Source organism: Centruroides vittatus, unplaced genomic scaffold (assembly GCF_030686945.1).
Source record: "Centruroides vittatus isolate TY-2023 unplaced genomic scaffold, ASM3068694v2 contig_911, whole genome shotgun sequence".
NCBI classification, from domain to species: domain Eukaryota; kingdom Metazoa; phylum Arthropoda; class Arachnida; order Scorpiones; family Buthidae; genus Centruroides; species Centruroides vittatus.
This window is the reverse complement of record NW_027122600.1, coordinates 99,752-120,653: the sequence shown is the minus strand read 5'-3', so window position 1 is coordinate 120,653 and position 20,902 is coordinate 99,752. Positions and strand designations below refer to the sequence as shown.

Sequence of the window (20,902 nt, the reverse complement as noted above, 5' to 3'; positions counted from 1 at the left end):
ATTTATGGATAGCCCTCTTGTAGCAAAATATATAATCAAACATAATTTTAAAAACTTAACAATATTATAAATAAATATGATAATATCAATTAATACTTTTAAATAAAATATAATAAATTTTATTAGATTACAGAGTCATAAATATATATAAGAAATCAATAAAAAAAAAAAAAAAATAGTAGCTGGCTCATTGACATTTTCTCCTATTTTCTATATCACGTGATAACAGCTAGTCATGTGTTTTAAAGATTTTTCTGTAAATTTTTGTTTCGTATTATAAAATGTATTGAGAATATATTATGTTTCCGTTCCAGTTATTATCGTGAATTATTTTGAAATTGTTTCAGCTTCTCTTATGGCGAATTTGTGTTACGCATGGAAAAAATTCTTAATATTATTATTTACTTATCTAGTCTTTTCCATTGCAAAATGTGAAGTTAAGAGAAATGTAAGTGATAAATATTGTTATTTTAATTTTAACATGTAACAGTTATTAAATACATATAAAACCTAATAGTTAATTTAGGTAGAAGTTACTTTTAGGTAATTTGTGTATAGGCCTACAAAACATACCTAGAAGTCAAAGTGTGTCTATCAGCTCTCAACCTGTGATTTTGATAACAGCTGATATCATGGCCAAAAAGCTGACATTTTCCCAAAATTTTAATCAAAATATAGTGGTTTTGACAATTTTGATTGACTTCTCTAGGGCGAAATGTACAGAAATGGTAAAATAAATTGTTAAATATGATATAAGATTATTTTATTACATTTTGATCATTTTGTAATGGTTTTATTACCACAGTATGATGTAAAAGAACGATTTTCCTAAATATAGAATTTAGACCACACTTGGTCACTGATTTTTTCTTATGTAGCTGCATAAACATTTATTCATAAACATTATTTTCCTCTGCTTAAAAAAATCTTCAAAAGAGTTGTGTATATTTGTTCTTTTGCTTTCTTTGATGGCCAAAGAAAAAATATATATGGCACTCGATTGAAGAATATTTACGGTCGACCTTGAGAAAAGTCATCAAAAATAATCGAAAATGTTTTAGTTATTAAAATTTTTATTGCATTTTACGGTTGTTTATTGACAATCAACTGCAACAACAAGAAAAAAAAAAGGATTAGTAGATTTGTATATATGAAAAAAAAAAAATTGTCCAAAATGGAATAAATGTAAGAAAATGGAAATTGGAATCATCAACGAAAAAGCTGACAAATGCCAAACAGCAGATGTGTAGATGGAATCTTTGAAAAGTGGACTGCCCATGCAAACCATGGTTGAGAGCTCTGGTGTATATATATGTATGGTAGGTAAAGGGTTCTATACCATTTGACATAAATGTTCTGCGACAACCTAGAAAAAAATACTGTGGTGGTCCTCACCCCAACCAACCCTCAAGCCAACCCATTTAAGCCCAAGCAATTTTTTTTTACAGTTTCATTAATGTAAACACTCTGGTCAATAAATATACATTTCGGTACTAAGACCATTGTTTTTATCACCCTCTCCTGACCCGACCTCCCCACCCCCTCGAAAGTTCGAGCAATGCGAGGCACACGTGGCTAGTATGCACATAAATAAAAATTAACTTAAAGTAACTTTACCTGTAATTTATATATACACAATGTTGAAATTGAAAAATAAAAATTAAATTGAATTGAATTGGGTAAGATTCTAACTGAATAAGAGTGTAGTGATCTCCTGCCTTCTCATTTAGAGCTGGAATCTTGCCTTAAATTAGCCCCTGTAATAGGTATTGCAAATATTTAAATGTTAATCTAACTTATTTTTTAAAACAGAGATTCATTATGATTAGAAGTGTAACTATTGTTATCCAGACTTTAAAGTATAAATTTATGTATTGTCTGTGCTTTAATGCCAGGTAATTTTTTAATAGTTCTTTATCATATCATATATCACTTTCTTCATGAAAATGTTTTGACACTTCCATAATGCAAATGGTATGATAAAGAACTATTAAAATAATTATTGTTTTTTATTTCAAGAGAACTTAAGAATGAGAGGTTATATAAAATCATAACAAGACAGTTATAGTTAAGCTAAGATATTTGAATGCTTGTCTACAATATGGAATGATATAAATGAGATAAGAAGTCAACTATGCTATAAATATTTGTATTTATTTTTTTATATTTTTTTAGAATATGACTAAGGAATAGAAATGGCACAATTACATTTATAATTGCTTTAACAATGTCATAAACCTATATCAATATAAAATGTGGCCATAATTAAACTGACATTACTCAAAGCCATCTGTAGCTTGATCTAACAATCAGAATGGCACCAAATTTGGTAGGAAGACTAAGATATGGGAAGATTATATCTCAAAAAAAATTTAGTTTCAAGTCACCAATAGGGGAAAATATGACACTGTGCACTGTAAAAGGGTTAAAATAGACAGACAAGTGAATAATATCTTTTATCAGCACATTCTTTTCCCCAGGTTCAATGTGGCCACCATTCTTTTGGACCAGATATAGCATCCTGTGCACAGCATTCTCTACAGTAGAATATAACATGCCTGAAGGAAATGTTCATTGTGATCTGTTATAAGTTGATCTTTAAGATAGTCAGGTTTGGGACCCTGCCAAGATAGACCTTTGACTTCAAATAACCTCACAGCCAAGCACCCTGTATTTCTTAAATAATTTTTTCATTTAAAATGATATTAGTATTTTATTTTAAAAGAAATATGTTTATATCTAGATTTTATATTTAAAATTATGTATTTCTATCTTATTCAAAATTTAATAATGGTTTAATTCATTATTAGAAAATATCACCATGATAGAGAAAAATAACTTGTATCTATTGGTAATGATTTTTAGACGTTGTTAATGCTTTTAGTTATGCTATGTAACAAATATAATTGTAAAATAAGGCCTATGAATTTCTAACAGTTTGAAATATCTAATAATTTGGAACTTCTATTCCTCTTAATGATGCTGAACTATTAGATGTTTACTTCATATACAAGGACAATGCCAGCCAATGGGCCAGGGGGGGCAAGATGACGTAAATTGATAGAGGATATGAATTGCATGTAGGTAAAATAAAAACAATTCATAAAGTTTTAATCATTTACTATGTACCAGAAAAGAAATATCTTAATTAAAACATTTTTTTTTAACTTACAAGAAGCCTAAGAAGATTATTTTAATTAAAACTTAGCATTTAAATAATTTTTTTCGAATTTCTAGGGGAGGGCAGCTGCCCCCTCCTGCCCCCCTTGGCGATGCCCTCGTTCATATATGTATAATTTTAGAAATTGGTAATATAATTAAATTAAATTCTTTAGAGATTAAAACTATTCTAGTGACAAAATAATACTGATTATAGCACATTAATTTAAGTAAAAGATATATTTTGATTTCTTGCAGTTTTTTATTAATCTAATATTGGAAACTTTTGTTTTCAGAAACATTTTAAATAATGACCCTATTGATTTTTGGGGAATGTTGGTTTATTAAATTTTAAAGAATTTAGAGATGATTTTTGGAATAAATTTTAGTTTTAATGATGTAATTCTGTTGTTATTAAATTGCAACAAATATAAATAATTACAATTATAATCATCTTGTATAAATATTTTATTAATATTTAATATTTTCTAGTTATCTCTCTTGCTTAATCCAGATTGTGATGAATATCCGGAATGCAAGTCTTCAAAAGTATCTATTTTTTATACGGAAGCAGTTGGTCCTAATGATGTACTTCATTATTTATGGAGTACACATGGAGGAATACCTAGTGCCTTAATAGTTCAAACAAATCTTAGTGTGCAACTTAAAATTAACTGGACAGTTCTTTTGTCTGATTATCCTAAAAATGCAATATCATTTACAGAAAAACCACTCTATTCATTTGCTATGCTTTTGACAAAGGTGAGTCTTTATGTTAAAACTTTTGTACAGTTCAGTCTCCATATTCAATGGGATCTGTATTTGCAGATTAATGTATTTCCAATGGCAGTCACAAAATTTATCATATTAAAATTATGCTGCAGCTTACTACATTCACTTCGAGTGATGATGAGCATGCACATCTTCAGACTGCATGATGCTAAATGTCTTGAAAACTACTACTGTTAATGAGATGATGCTTTTTATGCAGTGAAGTTCAAGGGAAAACCTTAATAATACTTCAAACAAGAAAAGTAGCAGCTTTCCATCATAAAGTTCCTGAAAGCACAACTTCAACATTATTGGCTCCAAACTGGCAGTCTTGATATCAGCCAACTCTGTTTTTTCCATAACATCTGGAGACTATTACTGAGGCATAATAAATCCTATGGTGAATACTTTGATACATGTCTTGTTCTTTATATTATAACAAAATTTTGATACAATATTTTCAGAAAGAGTAGTTTAAAATGTTACTCATTATTGTAAAACATAAGTAAAACGTTTTAAATTCATTTATACATTCTTCTGTTAATTGTAGATGGTTTGCATAAATGTTTAGACATGCGTAGGAAATTCTGAGGCTGTTTCAGTATTTTCTCAGAATTTCATCTTTACATGGAAAGTGTTGATCCTGTGAATATGGAGATCCAACTGTATTCATTTTTCACATTTCTTTTTGTAATAAATATAATTAAAAACATGGAAATGAATAACAAGACAGGTTGACTATCATTAATCATTGGGACCAGTAAGATTAGATAAGTGATTTTGCCATTTTGCAAAATATTAATTGCAACTTATGCAATTATTAATTGCAACTTATGCAACTTATTAATTTGCCAGATGCTTTAAAGCATCTGGCAAATTAATAAGTTGGTTAACAAAGAAAAAAACAAACAATAAACAAAAACTATTGTCATATATTTTGTTATTTTTGTACATCTTTCAACATTGAGCACCCTAATCAACAACAGCGAGTGTGTGTGTGTGGCAACATGGGAAATTTTAAATTACACTAGCTGAAATTAATGCCATATTAATGATGGAACCAGATTTCTGATTGCTGGATTATTGATGGTTGACCTGTATTATCCAATATTGTTGTTATTAAAGAAAAGATAGCCAAACTTTAAAGTATTTTAAAACATTTGACTTTTAACACTAATGTAATTATTTATTCTGTTATAAAGGTTAAAAAGGTTATTCAAACAGTATAATTTGATTGATTTTAATTTAAAACAGGAAGATGATTGAATTTCAATAGTCCAATTGAATTTTTATTAATAAAATATTTTTTCCTTATATAGTACATATAGATTTTTATTAAAAGTTTCATCTAATTTTATTTTAGTTATTTTAATATTCTGTTAATTTTAATTTACTTGTATAAGTTAAGTCAAAAAATTGTCAAATTTGTGAATATTTGTGTTTGTGGAACATATCCCAACAAAGTTTAATGTGTTTCTATGGGATAATTAATCCTAATTTGAATAAATCTTGTATGAGTATGCCTCAGAAACACAATTAATGCATTAATTGTGTTCCTGAAGCATACTCACACAAATCATACATACAAACATACTCATACAGTCATACTATAAATACTTTGACTATTTTCAAATGTGGTTTTTTTATATGTAATGTGTGTGTAATAATGATGAACTTTAAAAGTTCTGATAAGAATTTTTAAATGAATGTATTGGATTATTTTAACAAAATATAGAATTAGATAGATGACTATTGAAAAATGAAAAACTTGTTTGTCAAATACTATTTGCATTTAAAACTTAAGGAAATTTTTCATTAGAACATTGATATTTTCCAAAATTACACATTTAGATATCTAACTTAATATATTCTGAAATTACATTATATTATCTTGAAAAGTTGTACTCTTGAAGGTTGTCGATTAATTCAAAAATATTAGAATTGTTTTAAATCATTTTATCAGATTCTAATAGAACATTTATATTGATTAAGTTAATTAACCTATATACAAATGTTCAAAATTGAAATCCAAAAATAAATTATTGAAAAAATAAACAAAGCACACTTAATAAAATTTGAAACTTCTGTATTGTATGCTAAGAAATATTAAATCTTCATACTAAAAAATGAGTTAAACATAATAACTGTCATTTTGATAAATTGTGAGATTCCAAACTGAGATATTAGACATCAGTTAGCCATATAGAAAATTAATTTAAAAAATATAATTTTTCACAACTAAACAGCTTGTGCAACATGAGTCATGTAGATAAGATTGCCTTATCTAGATAAGATTTTGAAATAATTTCTATTTTTCAAAGCTTCTGATGAGAGTTCATTTAATTTCAAGGCATTTTACTAGAATATAATAATGCATGTTGTATTTAGAAATCTACTTAATTCATCCTTCGAACATTTTCATTCTTAACCTCTTGGGATGCCGAGTGTCGTATATGACACACAATTTTCCTTCCAAAGAATGAGAAGCAGCTCTTCTTATTTGCTTGCTAAACATTTATGTTAGTTATTCCTTTCATCGCTAGAGTTTAGTGAATCTTATTAGACCACATTCATCCCACTGTGATAGAGATGAAGGAAAATATGAGTGATTGTCTGAGCACATGTTTTTGGAAGTGATCACAAGTATGACTGTTTCATGTAAGTATTCATTTTTCTCTATTACTATCTATTATAATTTTACAATTTAAACGTGGTTTTGTTCAGGAGACTTCTAAGATTATATAAGAGTATTTTTTAAAACTTATATTAATAACAGTATTTCATAAGATGAGCTAACTTTTGAATGTGTCGTATATGACACGTTGGTTCTTAGTGTTACAATAATTACATTACAGCCTATGAACTGTTTTCATATTGGCAAGTTATTTACTTTTATAGTTATTTTGTCATTTAGTCAGCAATATGTATTCTATTATTTATTTTCATTTTTTATTAAATTAATTTATTAATAAAAATGATTATTTATTTTTATTAATAAATTAATAAATTAATTTCTGTGATTTGTTTTTGTATAGTTATTTATCTGGTCTGCAGGATTTTGTTTGTTAAGAATTTATAAATTATTAATATCATAAATCATATATTAAAACTAAATCATTGACATTTATTATAAATTTTTCAGTGACAACAGATGAAATAAGGAAGGAACATGATAGGACACTTGATATTGATAGAAATTTGTGTGGACTGGAAGGCTGGTCCAGTGATGAAGACAGTGACCAAACATTTAAACCAGTCAGAACATTTATCAACCAAACTGTCCTGAAGAATGTAAGTCATTAGATGATACATTTGACGATGATGAAAATGATGCTTCAGCTATGTAAATAGAGGAAGATTTCTTGACATCAGTGCAGTAACAGACTTCACCATGGTGCCATACAAATAAATTTAAGCCCTTGCTACCAGCTGCTGCATTTCAGGAAGAACCCTGAAAGGGTAAGAAGTGTGAGTCTGAAGAATATTTCTTGAATTATATTCCTGAGAATCTCTTTGATGTCATTGCTTGATGATGACATGCACAAATCAAATATCACTGATTCACATGGAAAAACTTTTGAACTTTACTGCTGATGACATGAAAACAATTTTTGGATAGCCTGCAGAAGAGATAGCAGAGCAATAAAAAAAGAGAAAGAAAAACACACTTCAATATTTAAAATTTAAAGTAAAAGTGTCAAAATGGCTATTACATTCAGATAGTACAGAAAATAAAAAATGAACACTGAAGATGACAAAGAAAAGGAAAATAATAATAAAATACTCCAACTCTACATCCTAGAAAAATACAATGCAAAAGTGGAGCAAAACACATACCAGAAATCATTGCAAATGGCAAAAATCACTGCTGCCAAATGCACTGATATAAAAGTGTATGAGCTACAGTGTACTGTATCAAATGCAAAATCCATCTGTGCCTTGTGACAAATAAAAATTGCTTCAAAGCATGTCATATGTAAATATAAAATGTCAATTATTGTACAAAAACAGTCAAATAAACCATTTTTACATGAACAGGAAAGTTTGCATTTTGTACAGGTAGAGATCCATTGTGTCATATATGACACATACCATTTTTTAATGACCGAAAACAAAATATTAAAAAAAATGATAATTTACTAACAAGTGACACCCAAAGGTCAATAATATAACAAAACTTCAATTAAAAAAAAGTTTTTTCTAGTAGTGGATCTCAAGAGGTTAATGATACCATTAAATATTATATAGATGAGCATTTTTTATTAAAAGAAATTAGGTTCTATTAGCTCCTAGAAAACTTTGTTTTGCATTTAGTAAAGAATGATCAAAGTACAAACAGAATGGCAATCCATCTGCTCAGAAATTTGTCACTCCAGGCCACTAGATTACTGCTATTAATGAAGTCTTTATCTGATATTGGAGATAAAAGTCCCTTCTTGGTGAAGACACATTGAGAATCATTTCTTAAATTGATTCATTTGTATAAAGAATGCTGGTCTGGATTCTAAAAGAAGTGGTGTTTGACTAGTGAAAACAAGGTTTTCTATTAAAAGAATTGAGGAGGGATAAAACATTCTCTTTGCATAAAAATTACTCTCAAGTCTTTGTTAGATGGTTTATATCAAAACTGATGGTAACATGATTCAATTTTCTCTAAAGTTTTCTGGCTGTAAACTCTATCATTGCATTGTAAAACTAAGATGATAATTGGCATTGGTTGTAATAATCCTTGAGTAACATTGGTCAAATATGAAGATGGTTTGGGCAGTCTTTTTAAATTATTGTCACAATGCTGAAACCATTCTTGGATGAATATCACCCAAGAATGGTTTTGGTGATGGATTTGAAATTAACCTGCTTCTAGTCAAGCTTTTCATTTTACTTTTCTGGCTGTTACATATGGACAACAAGGGAAAGTGTTGAAATTGTCAAATTTGATCTTTCGAGGTTTTTGCAAATCTCCGTGTTTTGAGACTTCCCAAACCCAATAAAGTCAAAAAAGGGGAAAATTCCATGTATGGGTGTATTGGAATCTATTTCATTCAATATTTCAGAATGGGGTAATCATTAAGAAATTTATCTCAAATACTGGGCTTGTATAAATATATCTCACACAAAATCAACACCAGCACATAACAAGAAAAAAGGACAAATTTACGAACGTTTTTGTCTATGTGAAATAAACATCCTCAGGTATATACAATATCAAACAAATGGCTAACAAAAATAGAATGTTTTTTAAAAGTTTGAACTGATTACATGATTCGAATACATTACATTAAAATTTATATATTTGGGATAAAATTTCAAAATATATATATTATTTAAACAATAAATAAATAAATAATCAATTAATTTCACGTTAATTACTACGATGTAAATATCCTCCATAGTTTAAATTTTCATTAATGTGGGTTTATGTCGGCGGAATCTAGTTCAAAAATGGCACGCCATGCTGTGGATAGCGTGTTTGTTTCCTTGAAGTCAATAACAACTCTCTGTTTAATTGCACGATAGATCTCAAGTGCCTTGAGGTATTTGAGTTGTGCTTTATCCGACACTCTGTGTACGAATTTTCTCTGTACCGGGTTGAACTACACTCTGTGTAGTTCCACCATGGTTGTCAGCTTTTTTCTTATGGAATATTCATGTTCCTTCATCCTCATGGCAAGACCTCTTGTGATTACTCCAATGTATATTAATGAGTGTTAAACTCAGTTGCCATAAAGAGGTATGGCGTAAACCCCTGGTGAGTTGAGTCACGTATATGGTTTTTTTTCATTTCTGATGAGAGAGAAGATTGTTGGAGAGAGTCGATATGCTATGTGCACTTTAGTGGTCCTAGCTATTTCTCTATATACCGTATTTACTCGCATATAAGACAAGGTTTTTATTCATTTTTCACTGCTTCAAAAACCTAGGTCATCCTATATGCATGAGCGAAGGCTTCTTTGCATTTTTGTGTAATTTTTGTAAACTGTATTTGCATTTTTTACCAGATTCTCACCTTCTGGTGTTTAAAAACAAAAGTATTTTATCTGCGTCATTTGAATCGTTCTTGTGTATTGTCAGGAGTAAAGATGAATAGCAATAAGAAAAGCAAAGCTTTTGAATAGAATTTCAAAATTATATGGGAGCCCGATATAAGTAATTAATTCATTCCCATGTGAAAACAGATGACTATTTGGAAATTAGAATTCAAAGAAACTCACAAGTGTAATCAACTGTTAAGAATTGGCAAAAAAGGTTCCAGATTGTCCAGCTTTACTTGAACAAATTATGTTGTTGATTTTACAAGATTTTTCCTTGAAGTTTAAATGTCAGTAATTTTTGTGGGACAATGTGTGCATTTATGTTCATTTGATATTTTACTTGTGATTAAACAAAATAAAATTAGAACTGTATTAATAAATCTAATTTTCTTTATTTTGATCTTTAAAATCACATCTCATCCTATATGCGAGGTCGTCTTATATTTGAGTAAATACAGTATATTAGAAAGTGTTTCATTGTATGTGGTAACTTTCATTCGTTCTTCTTGTAGAATAGTTCTGTTCTCCTTATTTGTATATTGTTTTATAAGATGTTTGACCAAAGAGGACAGATATCCATACTGTGTTGCTAAGGCCTTGATCCAAGATAATTCGTTTCCCTTTTCATTTTTCTCTGAACAATGTGTGTGAGCCCTTTTTACCAGAGATTGAAAAGCAGAGACTTTGTAACAATAAGGGTCATGTGAATGGTTAGGTATAAATAGAGGTGTATATGACTCCTTACAGAAAACACAGGTGGACAGATGACTGTGCTTCATATTGATGTTGATAAACACTTTCTAATAGAGAAATAGCTATTTTTGTCTGCTTTTCAACAAAAATTAAATTTCACATTCTGTGACTTTAAATCAGCAGTCGGGGAACCGTGGTAAATTACCCCAAATGGGGTAAAAGTGAAATTATTGGGGGTAATAAGAAATTTCTCCAAAATCTAAAGAGTAAAAGTTTTCAATGAAATTATTGTGTTCCAAAATGATAAGTTTATTTGGTTTGTCTATTATTTATTATTTTCAGTGTAAAATGGTTCAATAAATAGTGTTTAATTTAAATTTGTATTGATTTTCTTCTTTTCAAAATGAGAGGGGTAATGTCGACTTACACAAATATATTTTGGGGTAATGGCTAAAAAAGTTTCCCACCCCTGCTTTAAATGTATTATTTAATTTGTCTATTTGTAAGGTTATTCAAATTTAAACTAAAGAAATGGATTTATTTAGCATTCCTAAATCCTGTCAAGTGATTTTTAGTATACAACTATAAATATAAGCACTTTTGCTTTTATTACTAAGACTTCATCAGTCAGAATATGTAAAAGAACAATAGAAAGGAATGTAACTTAAATTTAAAGAAACCCTAATAATTTTAACACAAAAAATAAAAAATAATAATAATTGACAGATTATTCAAAAAAAAAAAAAAAAACTTAATATGCAATAATTAATTTTTAAGTTAATGTTTTTTTTATGTTTAAAATGTTACTTATGAACAAACAATATATATTATCTTACTAAGTACTTAAAATTAAAATTGGCACACTACAAACATTTTTTTTATTATTGAAATAGAATTTTAAATCAAAATGGAACTGGAAAAAAAATGATATTTTTCCTAGAAAAAATGTACTTCATTTTTAGCTGAAACTGTTTTTTTAATTAACCTTTTATGTATTAAAAAAATGAAATTTTTTGTGGTATGCCATTTATAATTATTTTAATTCTGTAAAGTTAAATTTCGTGTTCTTGTAAACACTTAAAAGTTAAATTATCATTTAAATTATACTATTTTCTGTTGTTTTTTTACACATTCTAACTAGTGAAACCTTAATAATAGAAGCAAAAGTGCTTTTATTTATGGTGTATTGAATTTTGCTTCATTTTTATTTTGGTTACTGTTAAATTTTTCAATGAAATTTCTATAATTTTATTAACCAAAAATGAATATTTAAATTTGACAACAGTAATTGAACACCAAAGGATCTAATTCTGACAAAAGTGACAATATTAACTAAAATTAAATGGTACCAAATGAGGATTATACTTAAATTCAAAGCTCTTAATAAAAGTAATTATGCTGATTAATTAAAAGTACTGTACATGTTATTTTCCATTGAAATGTTAGATTGTTTTGATAAATTTTTTCAATTTATTGTATGAAAATATGGAATTAAGATATTCCAAAAACTAAGGAAATGTTGTTGTTAATAAATTTACAAATATAAAATCTGATTAAAAAGTAGTTTTTTTCAATTATCAAATATAAGTTTATCCATTTAAGAATTGAACAACTCATACAAAATTAAGCTTGAATTACATTACTAATCAAATAACAAAGTATATTTGTTATCAGCCTAAATTTTGGCTAATTTAAATATACAAATGCTATATAATTTTGGCTAAAGGTAGGTGATTATTTTTGCAACAGATTTGTCCTGTCTGGGGAGGACTTTTAAGGTCTAAACACATCACAGTCTATTGAAATAAAGGATAAATTTGTATTTGACTTCATATGTAAATTTTTTGACAAATGATATGGATGGAATCCTACGTGGTAGCTCGTGTACGGTACATGTAAATGAAATTATTTTATTTTGATAACTTTCTTCAATTTCGAATTTATTTAAAAACTATATTTATCTGCTGTGATAAAATAGTAAGTTATAAATAATTTTATTTACTTTTTCCAGCTTTTACGATATGATGATGCAGACGATACTGGAAATATGACTGATTATGTTTGTGAATCTATGGACTTTTCTGGTGTTAATTGGACATTTTCTGATAAAATAACAAATAATAGTGATTTGTGTTCCATTATATTTGAAACAAGTGAAAATTCTACAGAGTTTCTTGAAAAAGGCAAATTTATCTTTCAGGTATGATATAGTAAAACAATTTATCTTTAGTTACATTAGAAAATCATATAAAAAAAATTTTTTTCAATCATTTTTTTATTTTTGGTCACAATTATATGTATATCAAATTCCATTATACTGATTTTTTTGTTAATAACAAACAATCATCAATTTTATTAAAAATATTACTGAAAATTTTACAATAAAATATAATTTTTGTCTTTGAGAAAAAGTAAATAAATCATAGTGAATTAAGTGTAGTTTGCTTCATTAAGTTACATATCTGAATTTTTCCTTTGTGCATAAATGATTTACTACTATTGACAAAATTAAGGAAGTTGAAGATTTAATAAATAAAAGTGTGCGCACTTAAGTAATGATTAATTTTTCTTAAGACATGTTGTTATAAATACACAACATTTAAAGTTCTGTAATTTTATTTCAATTAACATATTTAAAATTAATTTTACTTGAAAAAACATAATTATGAAATCTGTTCTGAGAATCTGAATGAATTATCCATTCAGATGAATATCCAATCCTGTTGTGTTTTATCAATTATGATAGTAAAAAATTGAAATATAAATATAGAGATATAAAAATTTATTTTAGCTTCTAGTTCTGTTCTTTTAGATCTAGTTAATGGTTAATATGTTGATAAAACTAATAAGAAAATACTTAACCAATATTGGGGATCCAATATTTGATTTGCTATACTTCTTGTCTCTGTTTAGAGTTTTTAATTACTGATGTATGTAATTTGTTTTAACTATATTGTATAAATTGAAATATAACATGTATTCATAACTAATTCTTTACATTGAAAAAAAATTTTAATATTGTTAGTGAAGATGTGATAAATCAATCTTGCTACTACTTATTTAATGTTCTTATCAGGGGTGCACTCAAGACTTAATCTTGGGCAAGCTGAGTTAAATGAATAAAAAATTTCCATTGTATGTGACTGCTAATTCATAAGTAGTATAGAAGTAGAAGATACAACACAGTATAAATAAAAAAGGAATTTTAATTAGGAAAAGACTTTTGGAAAATTTTCTAGTGTTTGTTTTCCTCTTTCTTTGGAGGGTGCCAGGGGTCCTGGGCCCTCTGTCTGTGTGTTCCACTGATTCTTATTATCTAAGAACATTTAACACTATTGAAGAATTTTATCATCATTCCTATTCAGGACCAAATACATTTTTACTCCTCCTTAATTTCTTTTTCTTAGAAAATATTGTATATGTGCTGTATAGTAACCTTGATCTCTTATGCTAAACTTTGTGTAACTTTCATAATATTCCATAATACTTTTTGATTCATATGTTGTTGAACAAAAAATTCTTTATAGTGATACCACATTATCATTTTTTTCTAGTTACATTATATATTTTTCATTAAATTAAAATTATTGAAGAATATGTAAGTATCAAAATAAAACACAAAATTTCAAATACTGAAAACTATTTTATTCATATTAATATCTGTTTGTTTTGAATTAAAAATAAATCAATATTACAATTAATGTCTTTGTCATTGTATTTTATAATAATGTGTTTGGCTATTACAAGAGTGTTTCATATAAATGAAAATACAGACTAATACTATGGTTTAAAATAAAAGGTTAGAATAATGCAGTTATATAAATGTTAGATTTTTAATAAACAGTTATCAATAGCATTTAATTTAAATGTTTATATTATGTACAGTACATTTATTTTTTTTAAATGAAACAATTGTAAACAATTTCTGTTACAGTTATCAGCATTTGGTGATGATAGTCGCGGAGAGAGACCACCTCGACTCTTACATAATTCTGCCAATAATGAAGTTGGAATAATCTTAAGCAATTTGAAAATTAATAGTACAAAATCCAGATATGCTGTGGAATATATGGCAATATATAATTCTGAAGAAAAAGAGCCTACACTTCATAAGAAAGAGAGCAGCAATCTTGATGATGAGTTCACCCCAGGAGTGTTTAGTGTATGTTTAATGCAATCAGTCTTAATAATTTAATATAGTTTTTTTAATTTAAAATAATTTATTAAAACTTTGAATTATTTATATTGCTTTATTTTAACTGAAACTAAAACTTAATAGATTATAATCTCTTACTAGTAAATGCATTTATACAGTGTGATAGTAAAGTCTCTCTGCAGTGGGCCATACAGTGTGGCTCCACCAAGAGATGATGTCATAACTCACTTTAACTCTTTCAACATACAGTCTGCCTGACATCATTACATTGTTTCTGGAAGCTCCTCCCATTTCCCCACCCATTGCAGAGGGATTTTATGATCACATTATAGTTGCATCCAAATTATATTACTCTAACATACTATCTGAAAAAAATGTTTTGCTTATATGGTTCTTTTCTACATGTTGTTTAAGTTTTATTCTAATTATAGTAATGTAGCCATATTTAATTCTGACTCAACATTAAAAATTATTTATTTCTATTTCTAAATTTTAGTGGTTCCTTAATAAACATGTAATATTTCAGTTCTGAATTAAATATGGTTTGTATCTTGATATAATTCCATTATATTTATCATAATTGAAATTTAATAATAAAAAATATTACAGTGTAACCCAGATTTATAAGTGTTTCTCATTTCTTAAAATCTCTCTTAACATAAAATCTTGTAAATAGGAACAAACCTATCCATTATTTTTAATGGTTTAAATTTGAACTTTGTTCTGGCATAACACAATCGTCCCACTCATGTTCTTGTCATAAGATTAAAGTGTTTCAGAACAAATATTTACTTATCAGTTAATGATTCTGAATGAAATGAAATAAAATAATGAAAACATTAGGTTATTTACCAATATAAAAGAGAAAAAAAATGAAAGGAGAAAAGCAAATACAGCTTAAGAGAAGCAGATATGTAAGTTATCAGACATTTCTTAATTTAATGGTAAGAAAATAAAATTTAGTTAAAACAGTAACTAAACAGAAAACAAGTAAAATAGAGTAAAATAAAATTTATTTTTAATTAATGAAATTGTAATTGCCAATAGAAGGATCTGTAATGTAGAGAGAGTTAATTGAACTATTACAACTTCATAAGAGCAAATATTATTACCTATAGTGAATGAAGACACAAAATGAATGAAACAAAGGAAATGGAGACAGGAACATATGAATCATATAATTGGAGAGTGCAGGAATTTTTATCTTTATTTTGTACGTTATTTTGTTTTCATAAGTATTGCTTGGTGTTTAGTATGTTGAATAATTTCTTTTTGTAAATCAGGAAGAACAATAAGAAAGATAAATAGCTCATATTGAATTCTCGTATATCAAGAATTTATAAACCGGGGTCACATTGTATTTTACAAAAATTATTATTAGAAATTACATTTTTATAAATGTATTTTTAAATTTATTATTTTGATTTCCTTTATTAAGAAGATTAATAATTTTATTTGATGTAAGGGTTGAAAATGGATTTAGTTTTTGTTAAAATTCAAAAATAACATAATAGAATTATGTAATATCAATTATAAATCTTTTTCCACAGACAATTAAACTCTTGACTGCTTCATCAAACTGTAGTAATTTATGTGCTAGTTACCTTCTTTGGAAACCAGTTGCATATACTGATAAAGACTCAACTGTTTCACTGTCAACTGATGTAAAAATATACAATGTAATGAAAACTGATCAAATTCCTTTAGAAAGTATTATTTCTGCATATTTTGAAAATAACAAGACAATACAAATTTCAACATGGAATATTTCATTTGGAATGACAGGAGACAAATTTTATAAGGACAAAAAATATACTTCTTGGTAAGTTTATAACGATATATATCATTTTAAATTTATTTACCATTTACCTTAATTTATATATATCATCAATATTAAAATAATAACTCAAAGTAAGAAAATCAAAGAGTTTGTTAAAAATTTTAATATGTTAAATTTAAATTAATAAAAACAAATCATGCCATTTAGAAACAGTAGAATTTTAAAAATTTTCATGGTTGATTGTTGTAATTTCCCAATTTTTTTCTTATTTCTTCTTCTACATTTTTAATAAATTTGCATAAACTTTTAGGAACAGAATTCTTCTCTATCACATGATTTAAATAATAATGAAGTATGCTTTATTAATTTAAATTTATTCAAAGCAACTCTGTGGCTTTGGCTTTATAACATTACAGTAAAATGAATAGAAATTAGCAACCTCCTATATTCCATTATAGCAAAATGAAACAATTTGTAGAAGATTAGAAAAATGTCAATAATCATCAACTCTCCAACTTAACAGAAAACTTCTAAAAAGAATTCTGATACATGTCTCTACAAATGTGCTATCATTATTTTAACATATTAAAAATGATAATTACAGTAGAGTGTCGTTTATCCGAATCAGTTGGGGACTGGGGTTGTTCGAATAACCGATTATGTACGTAAAACTATATTAACCAATCCCATGTTGAAATTTTTCTCCGTTGTGTGTCGCTTTGCGTTGAATTTTCGTTGATTTTAAGTCTAACAAAAATTTTTATAATAATAATCGTGGTTATTGTATCGTTAAAAATTATTACTTTATTTTGTACAAATGAAATAAATATATTTAAAAATATAAAAACAAAAAAAAAATTATATTTTAGCAGTTAATCAAAAACATTTGATTCAGCACAACACAGTCCGACTGGAAAGCTTTCGGTTAACTGATGCTTCGGTTGATCGGCTTTCAGATAAACGACGCTCTACTGTATTTTTATAATAATAATAATAATAATGATGATGATGATGATGATAACTGTCATTTCTTATTTTAGTAGTGATTAATAACAAATTTTTGGATAAGTCTATAAAAGTATTGTGAAAATATATAAAAATCAACAATAAATGGGAAATATAAGTTGAATCTCTCTTAACATATATATAATTTAGTTTTTAAGAATGAAATTTAAATTATTTTAAAAGGTAACTGATCAAATTTTGGCTGTGATGTTTTTAGAATATGTATAATACTCAAATGAAATTATCAAAATAATTATGAATTGTTATATTTAAGTAAACATTTAAATGTGATTTTATCAAAACACATTAATCTAACAATATAAAAAAAAGTAGTTCATTTATAAATGATACCTATATTTTTTAAAATATTAAAATGTATAAAATTTGTATGTAGTATATAAAGTAAGTTTTATGAATTTACTTCTTCAATGCAAAAAAAACATTTTTTGAAATAATTAGTTTGGCATACATTTTCATTAAAATTTATTTAAAAACATAAATTTTCTATTATAATTATTTAATGCTAACCTTTTTTTTAGGTATCTGACAATAGGCTTGGGAGTTCCACCAGAAGACTCTCCAACTATAGCTCTTATTTTGACGATAGCAATTGGATTTGGAACACCATTTGTGTGCATGATTGCTGGTAGTATATATATGGGAATAAGAAAATTTTTTAAAAAAGAGGACGATCTCCTGTTAAGTCGTGAAAGTATGTAAAATCATTCAAATTCAAAAAAGAGCAGTACAAAATAAAATTTTTGAGGAAAATTTGTTTTAATATTTATTTAGGAGAGTTAATGCGATCATCTTTACCGTCCATTTGTAAACAGTATAAAATTTATTTTCAAACATTCAATAATTTGTGTTTAAATTTATTTTTGATAGAATTTTTGAGATTCACATTGGCATGACAACATAACATTGAAATACTTTCAAATATTGAATTTATAATACAGTATTTATAATAATATATATTGACTTAAAAAATAGTTTCTGGCTGAATTATTCAAAGATTTTATTATAAATCATGCTGTTACATTTATTAATATTATTATTATTATTATTATTATTATAATCAATTGTAACTTTAAAAAAATATAAGGGGTGGTGCAGCATAACTCAGGACATTATGAATTATTAAATCCAATTCATGAAGTTATATTATGATTTTCATTTAGTTGTCTGTAGTGTCATGGCTTTCTTGGAAAGCTTTGAGAACGTTTGTATAATTATAATTGGATGCAATGATTCATGCATTTGAAACAGAACTTAATTATATAGCTTATATTGAATTTCAATATATCAATTTATTATTGATCTAAACTGCTCTGGAGAAAAAAAATTCACTCAGTGTGTTTATATGCACATTTTTAAATAACATTTTATCTAACATTGTATCTAATTACTTCTATGAAAGTTTGTATATCTGATTTATTAGGTTATTGAAGATCAAATTTTGTTTTAATTGCATCACCCTATGTAAGATCAAATATTCAATATGTTGACATTAAATATTAAAATTTCCTACTGTAATATTTCTTCAATTGCAACAATCTGATTATCTGGAAATGAGTGTTATAAATTTATTATGATCTTTCTTCATTGTATATATAAAAAAAGTAAGTCATCCGTGTGCATAAATATTTGGTATTTTTCAGGAATTTGATTTTGCCATTATTTTGTACAGATCGTAAAAGTATAAAAAAATTGTATTGTTATTATTATAACATTGTTAATTTTGATGTAAATTTTTTGAAGAAAGATAATGGAAAAACTGGGTTTATATTTTTCAAGTTTTTTTTAATTCAAGTCCAGTTTTTTAAATTTTCTGATAATATATAAATATAAGACAAAATTCTTTGACTTATTCCTAAAATTTTTAAGTATAAGATACAAAACTACCAGATTCTTTTTCAATATTATTTAAAGAAAAAATTCTAGAAAATTATTTAGTTTTCTCACATTTTCAGTTGTTTGGTTTAAGAGATTATATAGACCAAAAAAACTCTGGAATATCAAAACTTCAGTTCAATAAATAAAATAGTATTAAAAGTATTATAGAATAACAATTTTTCTAAATATATAACAATATTTCTAGAAGTATAAGCGTTGATAAATGTAAAATTAAGATGATAGTGAGCATTGAACCAATCATTTCTGTTCTTGAGATGATTTGATCAATCATTGAAACTTACTGTCATCTTAACTTCATCATCCATGTGCATCAGCTTAAATTAGCAACCAAATTAAAACAAAAAAATTTATTTAAAATTTTTAATTTCAATGATAGCCAACAGTAATAAGAAACAATAAGAGATGCTGGTAACTGTTGTCATCTCGCAAATTTATATCGTAGCAGTAATACTGGTGGAAAAAATATAAAGATAATTTTAAAATGTAATTAATTTTAATTTATTCTTTTGAGATTATAAACATCCTCAGAATTCCGAAGATATTTATTTGAAAATTTGAGTATTTTTATAAAAATTATGGTTTGCATTTAATTTTTCATTACTTTTTTCATGATTGTATGTGACAAAAAGATTAACTTTTTTTTAAAAAAAATGTGCTTTTGAAAAGAATTTGGTAGTTATATTTTTATCTTTAATAAGTAATTTAAAAATTTTCGAATGAATAAGTATGATTTTCTTTAATAAAATCAATAAAGAATAAATGAAAAATGATGTTTTCAAATACCATATTCATTAATAAAAATTATAATTATGTATTATATATATGTATTAAGAAACATTTCAATGTTGTAATTTAAATTCATTACTTAAAACTTTCCTATTAAAACTAATGTATATTTATTTAATTGCAATTGACCAAAAATAAACATTTTTCTTAATTTAAATTCTGAAATATACTTTTGGATATAAATTCATGCAAAGGTTTTTCGGTTCTCTTCACTTGAGATCTTGTTTTTTCTTTTATTCTTTACAAGTTTTTTTTTTTTTTTTTTTTTTTGTAATGGGATTGGTCAAATGCTGAATACTCATGCTTTAGTTATTAGTTGTATCATTTAATTTTCTGTTTATGTATGCAAGGGCAAATGTTATTTTAAATCTATTTACAGTTTTTATGTTACAAGAAAATATGTTTGCTATTATGAAAGTTTGTAACTTTCATAATAGCATAACTATTAAATACTTTTAGAATTTGTTAAAGATAAAATTGTTCAAAATAGGCAAAAATCGTCTGAATTTGATTTTTAAAAATGAAATTGGCTAATATTAGGATAACAATAATTTCTTGATGCCAAAATGGGAAGGGGTGCAGCAAGTGATAAAATAGAGGTCC

At 26.3% G+C, this 20,902-nt stretch overlaps 1 protein-coding gene across 1 annotated transcript; it reads left to right on the top strand.

Moving 5' to 3' along the window:
- Positions 1 to 202: 202 nt before the first annotated feature.
- LOC136984275 (glycosylated lysosomal membrane protein B-like) lies at positions 203 to 18,367 on the top strand. Its single transcript, XM_067281191.1, has 6 exons — positions 203 to 448; positions 3,652 to 3,921; positions 12,667 to 12,855; positions 14,590 to 14,817; positions 16,362 to 16,633; positions 18,136 to 18,367. Exons 1-6 carry the CDS (start codon positions 356 to 358, stop codon positions 18,314 to 18,316), a joined length of 1,233 nt encoding a protein of 410 aa, XP_067137292.1. The 5' UTR covers positions 203 to 355; the 3' UTR covers positions 18,317 to 18,367.
- The last annotated feature ends 2,535 nt before the right edge of the window (positions 18,368 to 20,902 follow it).

Bases quoted from the DNA above. Each gene is read 5' to 3' on its own strand.
- LOC136984275 (XM_067281191.1), top strand. From the start codon at position 356: ATGGCGAATTTGTGTTACGCATGGAAAAAATTCTTAATATTATTATTT. The intron at 3,922-12,666 runs GTGAGTCTTTAT...TACTTTTTCCAG, and splicing joins TTGCTATGCTTTTGACAAAG to CTTTTACGATATGATGATGC. The intron at 14,818-16,361 runs GTATGTTTAATG...CTTTTTCCACAG, and splicing joins TCACCCCAGGAGTGTTTAGT to ACAATTAAACTCTTGACTGC.